This window comes from Channa argus, chromosome 3 (genome assembly GCF_033026475.1).
Source record: "Channa argus isolate prfri chromosome 3, Channa argus male v1.0, whole genome shotgun sequence".
NCBI classification, from domain to species: Eukaryota; Metazoa; Chordata; class Actinopteri; order Anabantiformes; family Channidae; genus Channa; species Channa argus.
Window position 1 is genome coordinate 15,446,160 of NC_090199.1, and position 15,029 is coordinate 15,461,188.

Genomic DNA, 15,029 nt, shown 5'->3' on the forward strand with positions numbered 1-15,029 from the left:
AAATGGCCATGTGTCATGTTGTGTCACATAATGTTTCATGGACAAATAATGTGTCCCATTTCTCAATCCACCCTGGAGCTCTTAAGTCCTCTTCTAGTCTCTAGTCACAGCAACACCCAGGCACCATGGCTGCAAAAAGGGAACCTTGTATCGCCACAGTGAAGTGCCACTTTGAATTAAATCCCAGGGATATAGAAGTAAGCTCAATCAGTACTGTGGCTCTAAATGTTTCAAGGAAAGCAAAGGCAAATACGTGCACACCAGAGGCAAGTGTTTATCTACGTCTTAGTACAGGTTTTCCTGTCCTTATGTACAGAAATGTGAAACAGAGTTGGATAAAAAGTAGTATTATGTCACACCATTAATATTTACTTTAGGTAAAAGAATAAAAAGAAACCTTAAAACAGTATTTTGACCCTCTGGGTAAGTCTGTAATTTAGGAAGTAAAGGTTTATTCTCATAGCATGATTCAACATATGCAAGTGCTTGACATTAAAAGAAGAATACAAAGTAGGCAGGATAACTGCAACGCATGAGCAATAAAATATCTACCTTTTTTCAGTCAGGTTCTGGGAAAATGTGAAATGTGTGTATTAAAGCAAATTTCTAAACATAACTTTTATTAAAATGTTAACCCTGTGTTTAGAGGGAAATGAGGGAATGTTTTTATTATTAAATATATGACAGCTATAGTTACTTTGGAGTAAGGGATTTCATATACAAAACATATGATGAGCACTTATAAAGAAAACTGTTATAGATTAAAAATAACTGCATGAAGTAGCTGAAATTAGGCTTATTTTGATCACTTTTGGTTTAATACATCAGATAGGCAAAATCTGTGAAATACCCATATTTTCTGTTCTCTTCCTTGGTCTTTTTAAATCTTTGTCTTTCCCTGTAGTTTACATTACATTTAAACGGTCTGGTGAAAGTCAAAAGTCCCACAGAGCCCGGGAGCCTCACCTCCTGTGTTTATGTGTTTACTTATTGTTCAAATCGCCCCTTTAGTTCTTCTGTCTCGCGCTTTAATGCGATTCTTTCCGGTTCCGCTCGGTCAGAGCTCGGGTCACCGATCCAACTACTCCCCTCATATTAATTACATTAATTAGCAGAGGGATGAAAAACAAACAAGTGATGATGAATATCTAAACTATGGTGAATTATTCGAAGAGATCCTGTAAGCGAGACGCTGAGGCTGCAGGAGACAAACGAGTAACTTAGTAAAACAAATGATCTGCACTTATATAGAGCTTTTCTACCTTTTGGTACTCAAAGCGCTTTACACTGCTTCTCATCCATCCATTCGCACTCACACACGCAACTATGGGGGAGCTGCTATGCAGCTGGCCAACGCTCACCGGTAGCAACTAAGTTAGGTTTCAGTGTCTTGCTCAAGGACACTTTCATATGTGACCGGAGGAGCCGGGGATTGAGCCAGCAACTGGGGGATTTGTGGACGACCGCTCTACCCCCAGCGCCACTATCGCACACTCGGTATTAAGTACTGACAATAAGTAGTAAACACAAATGTAGCTTCAGAGCAATGTTTAAGACATTGTTTTTGTATCTTACACAGCTAATTATAATTTTGTGTTTTAGTCTTTTAAGTACACATAAAAAGCGTCCAAATTGATGTGGTGACTAAAAATAGAGATGGCACTGGTAATTGTATTAGCAATAATAAATTACCATAAAGTTAATAATATATTTATAACTTTAGAAAATGTAATAGGAAATGTCATGTTTTCGTGATATAAAAAACACAATAATTGTCACGAAAATAGCAAATAGGCTAATGATGTCTAACCATGCTTGCCTGTGTATATACTGTATATCTATATATAGATATGTATATGTTATATATGAATGCCTATTTAATCATCCTGCTATGTCACTACACACAAAATAACAAAATTCAGACCAATGTGTGATATAATTAATCTTTAAACAGCTCAATAGCAGTTAATTGTGCAGCCTTATACCTGCAAACTCACACGTTAAAGAAATGGTCTTGCATTCAAATGTTCCGATAAAAAGATAAAAATTAGATAAGTCTGCAGAGAATTCCAGATTTTGTGACTGCAATAGAGAACTCCATTGTTAATACAGCCACGATACAGCTCTGAAAACTGGGAACATATTTAATAATCTTTGAGAATCGAAAAAGTGACAACAGTGTCTGTACGTTACATTTTAGGGAGAGAGCAGATTTTTAAGGAGTTTATCCCCCTTTCTAACTCTGAAATATTGTTGCAACATTTTTCTCAGTTTAGTTTTAATTTCATCCTCTACAGCCGGTTTTATATTTCCACATAATAACTGCGTAATCGATTTACAGGTGACTGTTCCTCCACCTGAAGGTCAGAGTTGGGCCTCATTTTGAATCACTTGAAAACATTTATGCTTTGATGTTGAGGGCGCGAGGCGAAGGTCAGGGTCGCAGTGTTGCAGCGCGAGTCGACAAGCAGGGCAGAATGGGTCGCTGTCTCGCGCTTTGTTCCTCACTCAATTGTCTCGGGGCTGCGAGTGAACCCTGAGACCTGCAGCTGTCTGGAGGAACGGAGTGAAGAAGGAGAAGTTAGACATAAAAAGACAATAAAACAACTGTAAGATGTTTCCTCTAATTCTAAATTTCCAGTTTTCACTGGAAGATTGGAGACCTTTGATGTTTTGTCCTGTTGGTGTTTTATCACAGTTAGATTGTTGTGATGGAAGAGGCCCCATTATCAACCCTCATTCCCTCCGTTTTAGCTCTGCGATTTATTACATTGAATTTATTTAGCCCTTTTTAAATATTTGAAACCTTTTGTGAAGAAGAATTATGCGTAAAAAGTAAGCTATTTTTAGTTTTTGTCAGAGCGCCTTACTTCCGGCTCAACCTTTACTGGCTGAAGTCTAGCAGCCTAATTTCTCCCCCAAAGAAACACTTCCGCTCTTGATACACAACATTCAGCTTTTGTCTTTAAAATAAACGCACAAAATATAAATAGTCATTTGACATAGGTTGTATTTTTATGTTTAAAAAAAATATATTTAAAACATTTTTTTCATTTTAGGTTTTTGTGGGAGCATCTGTATATTGTTAAAACAATTGTAAAATTAAAGTGTGAACAAAAATGAAACGACTATAGAAAAAAACGTATTTTTTTCAGTGTGAACTCAAGATGACGAACTTATAATGGACGTTTGTTTTTAGCTAACTGTAATTCGAACGGCTTTGATTGTGCTGCGATAAACCAAAAGAGAGAGACTATAACTCTGTAGTAAAGTGAGTAAATCCTGAGTCGATTTTTAATCACTAAATGCAACATTTTTACTTGATGTTTGCTTTAATATGAAGCCAACAGCTCGCACATGTACAGGAAATCTTAATGTCATTTTTCCGCCAGATATTAAAGTTGCCGGTGTGAGCTAAACTAAGCGGTATCGCTATGAGTGGAAATTTTCAGTTGGCAAATTAATATTTAAATTAAATGTTATGCGTGCACAGGTGTGTGTCGTCGAACAATCAGAGCTAAAGACCGTAACTATCCGTGTTGTAGCTAACACTGTGCACGCAGCGCAAGCACCAAGAGAAGGCTGCACTCTCCAAATGCGTGAAGCTGAAGTTGTAGCCCAGCTTGTGCACCTGCTCCACTATTTATTTTGGGCCCGTGCGTAATGTACGAAGAACACCATGCGTAACAGGTGTTCGCCGTAGGAAGAGAGAGAAGTTTGGAGAAACTCTCGCTAAGGTGTTTTCAGAAGCTGCTAAAAGGACGGTAGACATATATTCACTTACAAAATCAGCCACAAAATCACTTACAAAATCAGCCAAATCAAGCCAAAGCTTGCACTGGCATTACGCACATAATTGAAAGTACCTACAACTTGCATAGCTATTTACAGGGTGTGTCCCTGAGAAAATGAATCTAACGTAGAAGACGAGGAGAGAGGGAGGGTAAGAAAAGAAGAGGGAGAGAGAAGCGGGGGCGGGAAAGTTTAGTAAAGTGGAACTTGGTAACAGATGCGAGTTAGGGGGGCGCAGCCCTACGGGGGGGGGGGGGGGGGGGGGGGTTGTATCCTGGGTGTATGTATGCGTCCACGCGCGTGTGTGTTTAGTACGTGCACGTTTGCGTGTACGCGCAGGCTACTGCATTTGTGTGTGCAGCTCGCGCAGGAAAAGGACAGGACATGAGCACACATTGAGAGAGCGGCTCTTTTACTCGGCGTGATCATTTCACGCTTCCCCCCGAAGCCCTTTTTCCACCTAAAGCGTTTAGTTGCAGCTGACTGAGCACTTGCAGGGAGTGCAATAGGGAGCGGAAGGGTCGAATTATTTCAACCTACAACTTGCCCCAAAAAGTACTACAGAACGAAAGAAAAAAAAAAAAAGAGGGAGCGAGAGAGTGAGAGAGTGAGAGAGGGGGAGGAAGGGAGGGAAGAAAACAGCGCCAGAGATTGAGGGAAAGAAAAAGGGGAAAGAGAGGGGGACACTGGAAAAAAGTTTTTGTCCTTTTTCTTTTTTTTCTCCCTCCATCGCCTCCCTTGTTCTTACAGGGTAACATGGACCAGGGCCCCAAAAGTCCAGCACTGCGGCTGGGAAGAGCAGGTAGGGTCGCACCCGCTCATTTGAGCTTCCTTTCACCTTTATAATCGGTAAACGTATTATTTTAACGAGTTTAACATTAGTTAATTGGTTGATCGGTTGTCCTTGTGAGAAACTTTGGATGAGTTTTAATGTGTTCATTTGTGGAAGGTAATTTACATTTATTTTTTCATTTTGATGCATCAAGTTGTATAACAAAGTTTTCTGAAGTTGTTCTTTGGGGCTAAAAATACCAGAAGCTGGAGCATGATCTTATTTACCTGCCCACACACTATAGCGAAATGAAACTTTTTTCTTGTCTTTAGGATACCTCTCTGTCTATAAGATGACAATGAAAATGTATGGCTGCATATTTGTTAGCTAGTTTTTAGTTTCACCGTTTTATCGTTACTTTTAAGTCTGCGGTGCTGTATGTGGTGCTGTATGTGGTGCCAACTTAAACATGCTGTTTAAGTTGGCACCACATTGTGGTTTAGGTCAGCTCCACGTGCCCCATCACCTGGAAGAGGTGATTGGTGGATTTGTGCAGGATTGTGTGGCACAGGACAAGGCAGATTCAGATGTTTTTCATCCACTGCATTTTTTAATTTAATGAATGGACGAATTTTTCCAATGTAAGATGATGAGGTAATGTTAAACCAGTAGAGGCGACTTGTGTTCTTTCTTTCCTGTTGAAGAAATTGTTTAGGTTCTCACCAGTTCAGTCAAAAAATTGCTTCTAATTTCAAGGATTGACACTTTCCAGTGTGTCTGCATCACTTTATTCAACAGGTTCATCTCATATAGGCCTATTCAAAAACAGCAGGGACTGGTACAGCAGTGGATCAGGCCATCGACCTCGTTATGGCACCCAATGGATATTACATCATTTCATATTGCTGCCTGCTGCGTCTGCATTGATAAAACGTCGTTTGTCATTAAGAAACTGTGGGCAGGTGATCAGCCTCTCTGAAAGGGCAATATTCTTCGTGAAAAGCCCTCTCTCCCAACATCTGCTTTAATCTCCTAATCTCCCCCTGCTTGCCCGTTAGTAAGAACATGAAATGGCCATTCAGTGTAAGACACTTCTGAACAGCATTTTATTTGGCTACATGCGGAATTTAGTGGTGTCATTCACATTCATTTTCAAAATATTGTGGTAGGAAGTGCATCCCGATTGCCACACGTTCTCTCATAATAGAAATAAATTAGCTTGTGCCCGGCTTTCTATGGGAACGTGTCATCAAATAATACCTCTTTTGCGGTCTTTTGTGGAGTGGGCCTTACCCCCTGATAAACGGTGAAAGCACTAAATGTGTAGCGGTTGGATAATAACCTTTTAGCCACTGAGGAAATCAGAGTTTAAAGGAGGCCCTCCCTTGTTGATGTGTAAAGTCTTAGGGCCCAGGGCCTATACCTAGAGCCTCTTCATTTCCTCTCACTTTGAAATACGTGCTTGGGGTATAAAGGAGAATCTGTGAGAATGAAAGTGGATCTAATGAGACCCCCCACCCCCCCTCTCTTCCCGCCATGCAGGTTGGCCGTAAACTCCGTGCCGGTTTCTTCCAGTAAGCATGGCCGCCATTTCAGTCACTGTCTGACGACAAGTGGGTCTGTGGCTGACGATAAATCTTTATTTTATCAATAATAAATATACAACAAGACCACTTATCACTTTGACTCTTAGAAATCGTTAACGTTTAACTCGTAATTTTGATCAATGCCTTCCAAATCCTACCATCTCTTTATAATGGCAATAAACACTCTGCACATGCTAAACTGGGTTTCCTGACGCCAAGACATGGACAGAATGAAACTAAGACAAACCATTTAGATTTCACACAATATGTCACTTTCAGCAATAGGCTAATAAACCCTGGTAGTTGTTCCCATCGACTTTTAGACGTCACAGAGTTTTTTTTTCACTAGAGAATAATTTATTCTCTAAGTAAATAGCCTTGTCAAAATGCGTAATAGACATGCATTAAGGTTTGTGCGCATAAGCTTTACAAGCAAAGAATTCTACGATAGAAAGAAATGGAGCAGAGCGAGAAACAGAGGAAGGAGGAGAGAGAGAGAGACCTGACCTCACATGGCATAACCTACTTTTGTTTTGACCTAAAGTGCCTCATCACAACACAGCCCATGGCCTGATATTATGGCCAGCAGATTGTATTCTCTCAGACTGATGACAGGCGGGTCTGGTAAAAACAGATACTTGCAATATCAATAGCCAAATGCTGACAAAAAGGACTGTTTCACCTGCTCCGTACACAAGTCCAGGGCGGCTCACTCCATATATTTTATTTATTACTTATGACTTTCATATTTTATAAGCGAATGAAAACTTAAGAAGAGATACGGGAGCTTTCTCATTATGTTTACAGTCAGCGGCCATGTAATAAACGAGCTGGTGGAGTTAACATGCGCTATTAATTTTTCATTGCTTTTTCGTTTCGAGGTTCGGGTGCAAAAAAGCAAAACAGCCGAAGCTTTCATGGTGGATGGAGGAAGGGGAAGGGAAAGAAGGAGAGAAAGGGGAACAGTTAAACAACAACACTGCCACCAATTTGCCTCCAAATGATTATCACGACTCAACCACATTCTTACTAATGCTTAAAAAAGTATACACACCCTCCTGCCTTCCCCCCTCCACCCTCACATCCACCCACTTCCAGCACTGGAGAGGTAATGAAATATGGTAATGGATTTGGACCCCCGGATTAAAGTCGTCCTACCCTGATGGAAGTTTTCTCCAAATTTCCAACCCTAAAGCAACAACAATTTGTATACATGATTGATTGTGTTTGGATTTTTTAATTGCTTATGTATTTAATTTGCAAATCAGAGAGACAAGGCCACGGCGGCATTTCTGTGTGGAGCGCTGTGCTCTATCTCAATAAATAAAAACAGACTAACTGCACGAGGAAAACAGAACGAAATGGGAAAAACAGAATGCGATATCGCTATACGTTTGATTTATAGTCCTTGTTCAGAGACCTCCAGGCCATTAAAACATATTTATTTATTTATTTTGAAATGGAAAGGCACAAAGTAAATGAAACTGTAAACGTAAAATAATTACACTGCAACATGCGTATAACAACACTAAAGAGCCAAGATTTTACACTTTGCAGGATGTTTTCCCTCACAGGTGTCGCACCTGCTTTTGGTTCTTTCTGTCACATGTGACCTATAGGCCAAATTCTCAGATGCACAATAACCAGGTTTCTTTTTCTTAACTTCATCGGTGTCTTTTTTTGTCATTTTTGTATTAAAAACAAAAAACAATCTGGGTTGCTGTCTGTCAGATTTGTATGAGGCCTAAATTCATGAATACTGAAGAAACAGATGTGAAATATGAATGAGGATTAGTGTGAATGTTTCGGGGTGTAGCGACTTCACCCTCAGTGGATTAAAGAGCAGGGACGTGGAATCAATGAAGTTTCATGAAACAATATTTAGTGTTGAAGATCTGGGTGAGAAAAATATATATCTTATTTAACAGCCAAAAAATGGTGACATGTTTCCTGTATAAGCCTATGTGGGCCTATAGCTTTACATTTTTGCGTAGTTCACAGTCTCTTAACTGGGCTGCCGAAATACTCTTAAATTATGTTGATGGTAAAGTTTCTTTACACATTATATTTGCGCGCGTGTGTGCCAGTATGCGCGTACACGGGCATTTTGAACATGGTGTCACGCCCCCTTGTGGTTCATCCTGCAAACATCAACAATCAAAAAAGCCACTGACAGAGAAAGTGCAAATAAAACTTAAACCTCACACTTTTCTGACATAACTATAAACAGATAAACTGAAAAATCAATAATTGCTTCAGTGGGGTCGATATGGCAGTATGACTAGTTCTGCTATATTTGGGTTTTAGGCACTTGGGGATTTGACAGACTCATGAGCCAGTTCTCATATGTGGAACTGTATATTTTTTAGAAAGGCGGGAAACGATAATGCAAAGCTAAAAAATAAAGGTAGCATTTCAAAAATAAAATTAAATAAACCTAATATTACTACAATATAGCCATGCTAGGATCAGATAGAATGGGTCGCAATCGTAGCAACCGTTTCAGGATAAAGTAAACAGAACAACACGAACATAGCTATTATTAATGTTTATTATTGTGCCACAGTAAAAAGCCAAACGATATCATCTGTGATGTCTTTTATCTTTATTGATACTAGAATCAAATGATTATTTCTGCCCAATGTAGCTCCAAATGTGTCTCATTTACTCACAGTTTAAACACCGAGAAACAGAAATAATTAAATGTCTAGAAGCAGGAAGAAGGGAAATAACACTTTTTAATATGGCTCACGCTTTAGGCTATTTGTGTGGTTAATATTACAGGGGCGAGGTTCAGATAGGCCCTCTCAAATCAGTTGGGACGAACATAGTATTGAATCCTCCTCTCTCAGCTCGGAGCTCGCCAATTGCATTTCATTAAAAACGACATCCGTTTGGATCCGCAATCAATTAGGTAATGAGAGGGAATGCATGTTTCATATGTTTTCTCTCAGTTTTCCCCAAGACAAAGGTTTATAACAGCGTGCTGAAAAAGGGGGTTGACCAGGGTGTTGTCATAGCACTTGACAACTCTCACTCCTTCAGGCCTACAAATGGAAATGGAAACAGATGGAACAGAAATATAATAATGTTTTACAGTTAAATGTGTTTGATAGGAATCTATAGGCCAAGAAATTCACATTTTCCCGTTGAGAATATTAATTCTTTATATGTATTAGATTTATTGTTTAAAGTTATACTATATCAAGGAGAGAATGGCAATTGCTTTTTAAGTTCTTGAGCTCTCCGTCATTTATAAATCCTTGCTGCAACTAAGCCTGGTTTTTAGTAATACTCAATTAATTAGCCATTTAATATTGACATGAATAAATTGAGCGCAAATGGGTATAAAGGCATTAGGTTTTTTACTTCGTTAATTGAAATTAAACATATGATCACCTACTCCCGGAGCCCTGCTGCGTCGCCTCACCGAGCCTCCTAATTGGTGGAAGCCCAATAAATAGGCGGCGTCATTGGCCCACGGGATTCTCCCCAGCCAATCACTATCTTCCCCCTCCCGAGAGTAGCTGGGTTTGCCTGTGACGTGGGGGCAGCGACCGGCTTGCAATTGGCTGGATTTGCTGTGAGTGACGTGCAGCTGGCCGGCGCGTGTAGGTTAGGGTTCCGGGGGTTGGGAGCGCGGGCGCTGTCCGCACTAGAGCTGGTACTGAAACGCGCCGTGCGCCACCGTGGACGCTGGGCGCAGGCAGATTTTCTCTCTGCGTACTTAAAGAAACCTGTTTAGGCTTTTCTGGCATGAGCGCGGAAACAGGTACATGTTTGAGTGTCTGTAGGACTGGTTTCTTTTCGGGCGCGAAGAAATTTCCTCCAAACTCACACATAAACCGGGAGTCCTAGAGCTACGTTCGTGCAGTGGGTCCTGGTCAACAGAGAGGGACAGTTGAGGGACCAAGAGCTGCATTTCGTTCATGCAAACAGGACAGCAACTCTAAAGTTATAGCATCAGTGGCTTTTGCTGAGAGCAGAGAGTGCTGGTTTTGGTTTTTGTTTGTTTTTTCTTGGTGCGTAATTTGTTGTATTTTGCTCTTTTTTTTGACACGATGGATACGAGACATCAAGATGTGAGCACTCACGCGCACACACTGGCTTTATTTAAGGGAGATTACCAAATGTAATTGTGAAAGCAACTGCCGAGGACGATTCGCACTAAATAACCTGGAAGAAAAAAGTCACTCTTAACGTGGATCTGTAATGAACATTTTGGTTCTTTAAACCGGGTCTTTTTCTATTTGTACATGTTTAAACATTTTAATAAACGTAGAGGAGAAACTTCAGCCCCCCAACCGGTGCAGTCGCAGTTCAGGGGTCACGGCCGGTGAACCGAGAAGAAAAGAAAGGGAGAGAGGCTACACTTTTTTTGTTCTCCGTATGTTTTTGCAAAAGTTTGACATTTTTGCACCCTTGCACTGGTGCATCTCGGTGTTGACGAGCAGACATAAGGAATGAGCGCTAGTATCGCTGTTGTTTCCCTCCTCTGGTTTTGGAGACGCCAGAACAGACCGGCTGTGGTGTCCCGTCCCCATGAGGAGGGAGCCCGTCTCTGATTCATATTTTGACGCTGTTTCTTTCCTCCCGTCCACCTGCAGCTCTCCCATTTTTGATATTTTAATATAGACAAGGTGCGTGTGTCCCCTTGTCATCCAAATCTCTTTTTTATTAATCCGACAAACGAAAAGTTTGTTTAAAGGGAACTGGTACCCCTTTCCGTTTATTGGGTCACGGTCTGTCAGTAGTTATAGTGGCCAAGTGAAGCGGGGTGTCCGGTGGAATCTTTGATAACCGTCATATGGTACCGGGGCCGTTTAGTCCCACTTCACCGATGGAGATTCACTGTAAGCACGACCCGTTTGCGGCAATGCACAGTAAGTTTTTATGCGTTTCTAATTTCCTTCATCTGCATGTTCCCATCTGCCCTTACCAGAGCCACCCACCAAGTCGGTGAGCATGTAGAGTAATAACAGCAGAGCAGTGTCGTTTCCAGCTGTGCCATGCACTGCAAAAACATCCTTGTTTTCATTGCTAAAGTCCACTATTTTTTTTATTGCTGAAGCTACATTAAAAAGTCAGCAACAGTGTTAAAGTAATACGAGCGCAATTTTAATATCGGAATAATTAATTTAAGACGCTGCCACCTATTATCTAATAGATTTTGATGTAGCTTTTTAAAGATGTATTGTGCACCCTGAATATCTCTTTTAAAAAATGCGGAGTGTCTTATTTTATTATTTATTAAGAAATAGAATTTTTTGCACAAATATTATTTTGCACAATACATGCACATATATTATGCCAAAATTCAGGAATTGCTTTCTTCTCTTTTAATTTTGGGTCCTGCATTTGTTCTTCACCCTACGACTTGATTATTTATTCCAGATTGTTCTGAATGTACACATCAAACAGGTGTAGGTTTACGAAAAACCTGAGGAATGTGAAGGTTTTTTTTCTGAACTGTGAAATCCATTGTAATGCAGGCTACAAAGGACTATTTTGTTGTGTTTGTTGGTGCCTGGGAAGATGGGAATAGAGGAAGAGGGGGTGCAGGGGTTAGAAAGAAAGGGAGGAAGAGAGAGAGAGAGGGGAAGAGAGAGCTGGGTAACAAAGCATGACTAAAAGCTGAACTTGATCCACAACCAGTAACAGTGTTTCTGCACATAACCGGGTTAGACAGACACACACTGCAGGCGGAGAGTGGTCCAGGTCTTATAATAATAACGATGTGAGACTGTGTTGATCCCCCGCAGGGAAAGTCTCCTTTCAGGTCAGAGCACGTACAGGTTCAGCCTAGTAGCGTGCAGCAGGCTCCGTGTCTTGTTCAAGGACAGTTCAGATGAGCAGGTGTTTGGGGACGTAGCTATGCGAAGATCATATAAACAGGGGGACACAACTTGGTCACTCAGTCGTGACAAGGCGGGCGCTTTTTTGTTTTTCTGTTTGTTTTCTTTTTTCAGTCTACTTTCCTTCCCAAATTTATTTCATATGAGCTGGAGCAACCTTTCATTGCTTTAATATTATATAAAAAAGTTAAAGCTGTTAATTTAATCATTCAGTCTCAGCATAAAAAAACGCAGAGCTTTAAAGAAAAATCACAGAGGGTCAATATAGAAATCTGAAATTAATTTGATGTTTTTAGTTATAATCAACTGCAAAGACAGGCTTAAACACAGGCCCAAATAATATTAAATAATTATGAACGTTACATGAACTTTCAGTAAGCTCAATGATTATTAGTTTTTTATACACACACACACACACTCACACACACACACACACACTCACACTTTATAATATCTAAAAGTGATTGCAATATGCGTATTTACAGGTTGCATGGCAGTTCTTCATGTAATATTTTCCTCCTGCACTATAAAGCTGAACAAACAGATTCTGCATTATGCGACTATACTTCAGTTAGTTAGTCCCGGAAAAAACCCGTGTTTTGTGACCGACAAAGGTTCCACACGTTTTGCTGCAGGATTTAACACACACACACTCACGCACGCGCGATTGAAAGCTAGAACGAATCATGCTTCCTCTTCCTAGCTGTTTCACCAAAGCCAATGATCCGCGGTGCTGACGGTAACAGTGCAGCTAAAGTTATATGTGTCAAAGCTTGAGACGCTTTAAAACGATTACACCTAAAAAATGTCAAAGGTAGAGAGAGAGAGGTTGGGTTGGATCGACTGTGACGCGTGGAAATGTTAAGAGAGCGTGGATGTGCGCGCTGTGTGTGTGTCTCTGTGGGTGTGTTTCAGTGTCGGTTACAATGTGTGTCCGTATTAAACATTACAACAACCTAAAATTTAAACCATTGAAATCGATTCTAGTAGCTTGTAAATGTATTCTTGTGTGTGTGTTAGTGAGTGTAAAGCTCTGTACTAACTTTTCATCTTTTACTTTTTATGCAGTAAAAGTCTTACAAGTTTTACAGTCAGGGGTTTTAGTGTCCCAGAAAACCTGACCATTATTTGACAACATTTATTTAATAACATTTTTAACCTACAGATTTACTACCTTATTTTATGTTATTTTATTAAATTTATTTATGTATTTTTAGAAGAATAATCCCCTATGTTAAATTCAATTTTCGGTCAACAGACTTCTGCATTGACAATAAACAAAAATGAAAGGCTCACAATTCCTAAAACCTTCCTAACTTTGAGTCAAGTTTTGTCTTATAACGAACAACGTAGCAGTGATGTTTTTAAAATCTATACCAGGTAATTGTGATGATAATGAGCCGGATTTCATAATCACGTATTGTAATGGTAATAGTGGTATGCTGAATATTAAGTAGTCGAGGCTTTGGCCTACCTTAGTGATCAGCTCATGAGCTTAAAGAAGTAAAAAATATATCTGTCAAAATTAAATAAATGGTGGTGAAATAGGACACGAAAATACAAATTAATCTACTCTAAATCAAACTTTATCTTGACCGTACGTCCCCTGAAATATGAATAGCCTAGGGTGAAGTGATTTTTTTAAAAACACAAAATAACTATTGATAAATGTAATGGTTTATCAGCTAACAGGCTTCCCTGAGTCCATATAATTATTTTACCTTTCATAAGGAAAAATAACTATAGCTTCATCCAAAATGCCTGTCTGGCACATCTCACAGATCTATTCACTGTGTTTGCTCAAGGAAATATGCTTCATCTCCATTGCCACAGGCAACTTTCCAAAGAAGTTTTCATCCAAAAATAATTTCTTGTCCCCCCAACATTCACACACACACTTTTTTGTTAATAGAGAAGGGAGAAGGGAGAACCGGTGGATTTTTTGTTTAGATTTCCCTTTTGCTTTATTTTTGAGTCGTCAGGCCGTGAAGAGGTATGAGAAATGGGAGAGGAGGAGGGAGGGGTGGTGGTGTTGGTGTCGAGGATGAAAGTGAGAGAGAGACAGAGGAATGTATAGAGACAGGGAGCCTAATGGACCTTATTTTCTGGATGGGGGAGCTCGAATATATTCTGCTTTATCGCTGTATTTTGTTCTTCCTGGAAACAGTGAATCAATCAAACATTTCTGGGGAGGTTCTGGGCTCTTAAGTCAGCTCCTATAAAGGGTAAATAAATAAAATACAACAGGGATGCATAATGACCCCTGGTTCCCTGGCTGTCTCTGTCCTTCTCTCATTCTGAAAATGAAAGTGCTGCCTCTGCCAGCTCTGTCCCCCTCTAGAGACTCTAAGTCCGTCTTTCATAGAAAGATCCTAAAATGCCACGACCACTAATTTGGCAGAATCTTTGTATGTAATTTGCAACAAAACCTCCCAAGCTGGCCACGTTGATTGAATTTCTGGAAACAAGTGGTTAATTTGTTTGATCAGTGTGATGAATTGCTGGACCTCACACCCTTAAACCACACAGCTGTGAGAGAACATCAATCCTAAATTCTTCTGGATCTTTATAGGCATTATTCCATAAAAAAGTGAATATTCATCCAAAAATGGAAAGAAATTTATTTTGAACCTTTTACAGTGTCAAAAACTTCCACATCAAACACTCACATCAGACTCTAAGGCCATTACTGGTTCCCTAATGCATGAAAGTGTGCAAAAACATGCCCCACAGCATTTAAAATGAGAATTATATCACTTATTGAGAGAATTATGCTACAGTGGTTGATAAACAAATGTCTTTATAGAATGTGTATGTCTTTGCGTTTGTTTCTATCAGTGTTTATAGGCTTGGAGAATAAATTTTAAACACATAATCCCCTTTCCCTACCTAAAGAATGGTGAGAGTCTGAACGTCTAATACCAACAGTAAATGCACAGATAAGTGAATAAATAGTTATCTGGAGGTTTTTGTAGGTCACAAGTCATTCCTCTCCATCTCTTTACAAAGCAAGGCGTATTTCAT

At 39.9% G+C, this 15,029-nt stretch overlaps 1 protein-coding gene across 5 annotated transcripts in view; it reads left to right on the top strand.

Annotated features, from left to right (window-relative positions):
• Positions 1-4,137: 4,137 nt before the first annotated feature.
• Positions 4,138-15,029, top strand: part of pax5 (paired box 5) — a 51,618-nt gene continuing 40,726 nt past the window's right edge. For 3 of the 5 annotated variants that reach the window (XR_010913918.1, XM_067498809.1, XM_067498812.1), the window contains exon 1: positions 9,929-11,033. Coding sequence is in view for 4 of the 5 variants with exons in the window: in XM_067498809.1 (XP_067354910.1) it covers positions 10,958-11,033 (76 nt within the window). In the remaining variant the exon portion in view is untranslated. The other 2 variants (XM_067498810.1, XM_067498811.1) reach the window with 2 other exon arrangements.